The 2,262-nt window shown below is 44.3% G+C and overlaps 1 protein-coding gene across 1 annotated transcript in view; it reads left to right on the plus strand.

The window, feature by feature from the left end:
- LOC101849201 (opioid-binding protein/cell adhesion molecule homolog) overlaps positions 1–2,262 on the plus strand; it is a gene marked incomplete at its 3' end in the record, with an annotated part of 164,869 nt that overhangs the window by 161,531 nt on the left and 1,076 nt on the right. Inside the window, 2 exon segments of the mRNA XM_035969250.1 lie at positions 548–692; positions 1,693–1,841. Coding sequence (XP_035825143.1) covers positions 548–692; positions 1,693–1,841 — 294 coding nt within the window.

Genomic DNA, 2,262 nt, shown 5'->3' on the forward strand with positions numbered 1-2,262 from the left:
TGTCTGTCTGTCTGTCTGTCTGTCTGTCTGTCTGTCTCTCTCTCTTTCTTTCTGTCTCTCCCTCTCTCTCTCGCTCTATCTCTCTCTATCTCTCTCTCTCTATCTCTCTCTTTCTCTCTCTCTCTCTCTCTCTCTCTGTCTCTCTCTCTCTCTCGCTTTCTTGTACCATTTAATATTTCCCTTCTTTTTTCGATTTCACTCCCTCCTTCCTACATGATGTATCTCTTTGGTTACTCTGTGGATGAATATGCTGTGTGTGTTTATGTGTGTGTGCGTGCGTGTGTGTGTGTGTGTGTGTGTGTGTGTGTGTGTGTGTGTGTGTGTGTGTGTGTATGTGGGTGTGTGTGCGTGTGTGTGTGTATGTGTATTAGACCTATGTATATACATGTATAACTTGTTCTTGTGAGTGCGGGTCGAGGTGAGCTCTTGACATCGTCTTATCTATACCCTGCCTTCGTGCACCCTTTTGACATGCGCCTTTAGGATTGACGGCTAGCGTTTTTTTTATTATTTGTTCAGTTAAATTGTTAATTCCTTCTTTTATTAGATCCCCCAGAAGTTGTTCTTCCGAATCCGAAAAGGATAGGACAGCGCCTCGGCAAGGAGACAATTCTTGAGTGCCAGATTTATGCACACCCTCACGGCATCACGGCTTGGAAAAAGGACGGCCAAACCTTGGAGAGGGGCCAAAAGTAAGTAGACGTTTTATTCCGCGCAGGTTTGACACTAATTCATGTAATGGCTAATAAAGTGGAAGCTAAAAAGTTTACTGTCGTGCTAAACTGCCAAAGTAACGGGTATGATCTCGGGTTCAGGTAGGGAAGACGGGTGGATAATTTGGGATAATCATCTCCGTATTTTCACGCCTCTTGTCTCAATGTGGGTGCCATCAAGTACGGCGCAGAACTCTGATAATGAGGACGGGAAAAAAAGCATGGAGATCCTTCGTGCCTATTGTTCACATCAGTAACGGTGTGTCGGTTGAAGTTTATCAAGAGCAGAACTGACAAGATCGGCTCCATTTGCAAATTTGTAAGTTAACATTCACCTGAATTTGAAACAATCGTCATTGGTACAAAAGATTAAGAGTCTTTGAAAACTGAATGCGGATATATGAAGGGAGACGAAGACCAAAAAGGCAAGCTCAGGAGAACAATAGAAGCAAGAACAAAAAGAAAAATCCATTCAAATAATGATATTGCTCTTTAAAAAGGAACACGACATAATAATACCAACACGTGTAAATAATGGTCCTGGTGGATCGGACAAGCGTTGTCTTTAGGGTGGGTTTGATTTAGAATATCAATACTTTGAATACATGTAGCCTACTCCTTGTATTGTGTGTCGTATGACTCGCTCATTTGTAATATTTTAAGAGTCAAGTAAGACGGGTCCTTGAAAACCTTCTCTTAATTAAGTCCGTATCTTCACTCTGGCATGGTGCCCCCTTTAACTCAGTTGGTATCAGGCTAAACTATTTCGAATCCCAGACTGGACGTTCATGAACTCGGGTCGTTTTGGGGAGTTTTTAAGGTTCTGAACCCATTTGGCTCGGTCCTATCGGAGACGGACGTTAAATTGGGAGGTCTTGCCTCACAAATAGCCTGGCAGTGTTACTAGGGGTGTTAAACCCATGCACTTACTTGTTTTTCACTCGGATATCTACCATACCACTGTTTTCGTCTGTCTCAGGTATGACATCGAGGTGTTTAAGAATGACGTCGAGAACTCCATCACTCTAACCCTGCGCATCTCCAACCTGAGAAAGGGAGACTACGGGAACTACGAGTGCTTCGGCTCCAACTTTCTGGGAGAGGCTCATGGCTTCTTTATGCTCTACGGTGAGAATTCTGAGATATGCTACAGACTTAGACGGGGTGCCCATTACGGCTGGTGGGGCCGACCGCTCGACTCGGTCGCCTGAAAGCAAACCCGTTTGTTTTACGAGTCGGGCTCGTTTGTTTTCATGGCGACCGAGTCGGGCGATGATCGCCCGACCCGCCGATCCCATCCGTGATGGGCACCCCGTATTAGGGAATTATTTAGTTATTGCGTAATCAAGAAAATAATGGCTCTGTGCGTAACCAGAATACATAAATGCATTGTAATTTGTAACTGTGGTAACCTTTCTTGCGCGTTGTGGTATAATACACATGTATTTGTACGTGTGTGTGTGAGTGTGTGTTTGTGTGTGTGTGTGTGTGTGTGTGTGTGTATGTGTGTGAGGGCGATTGTGTGTATGTGTGTGTGTTTGTGTGTGAG

Source organism: Aplysia californica, unplaced genomic scaffold, assembly GCF_000002075.1.
Source record: "Aplysia californica isolate F4 #8 unplaced genomic scaffold, AplCal3.0 scaffold00130, whole genome shotgun sequence".
Classification (NCBI taxonomy): domain Eukaryota; kingdom Metazoa; phylum Mollusca; class Gastropoda; order Aplysiida; family Aplysiidae; genus Aplysia; species Aplysia californica.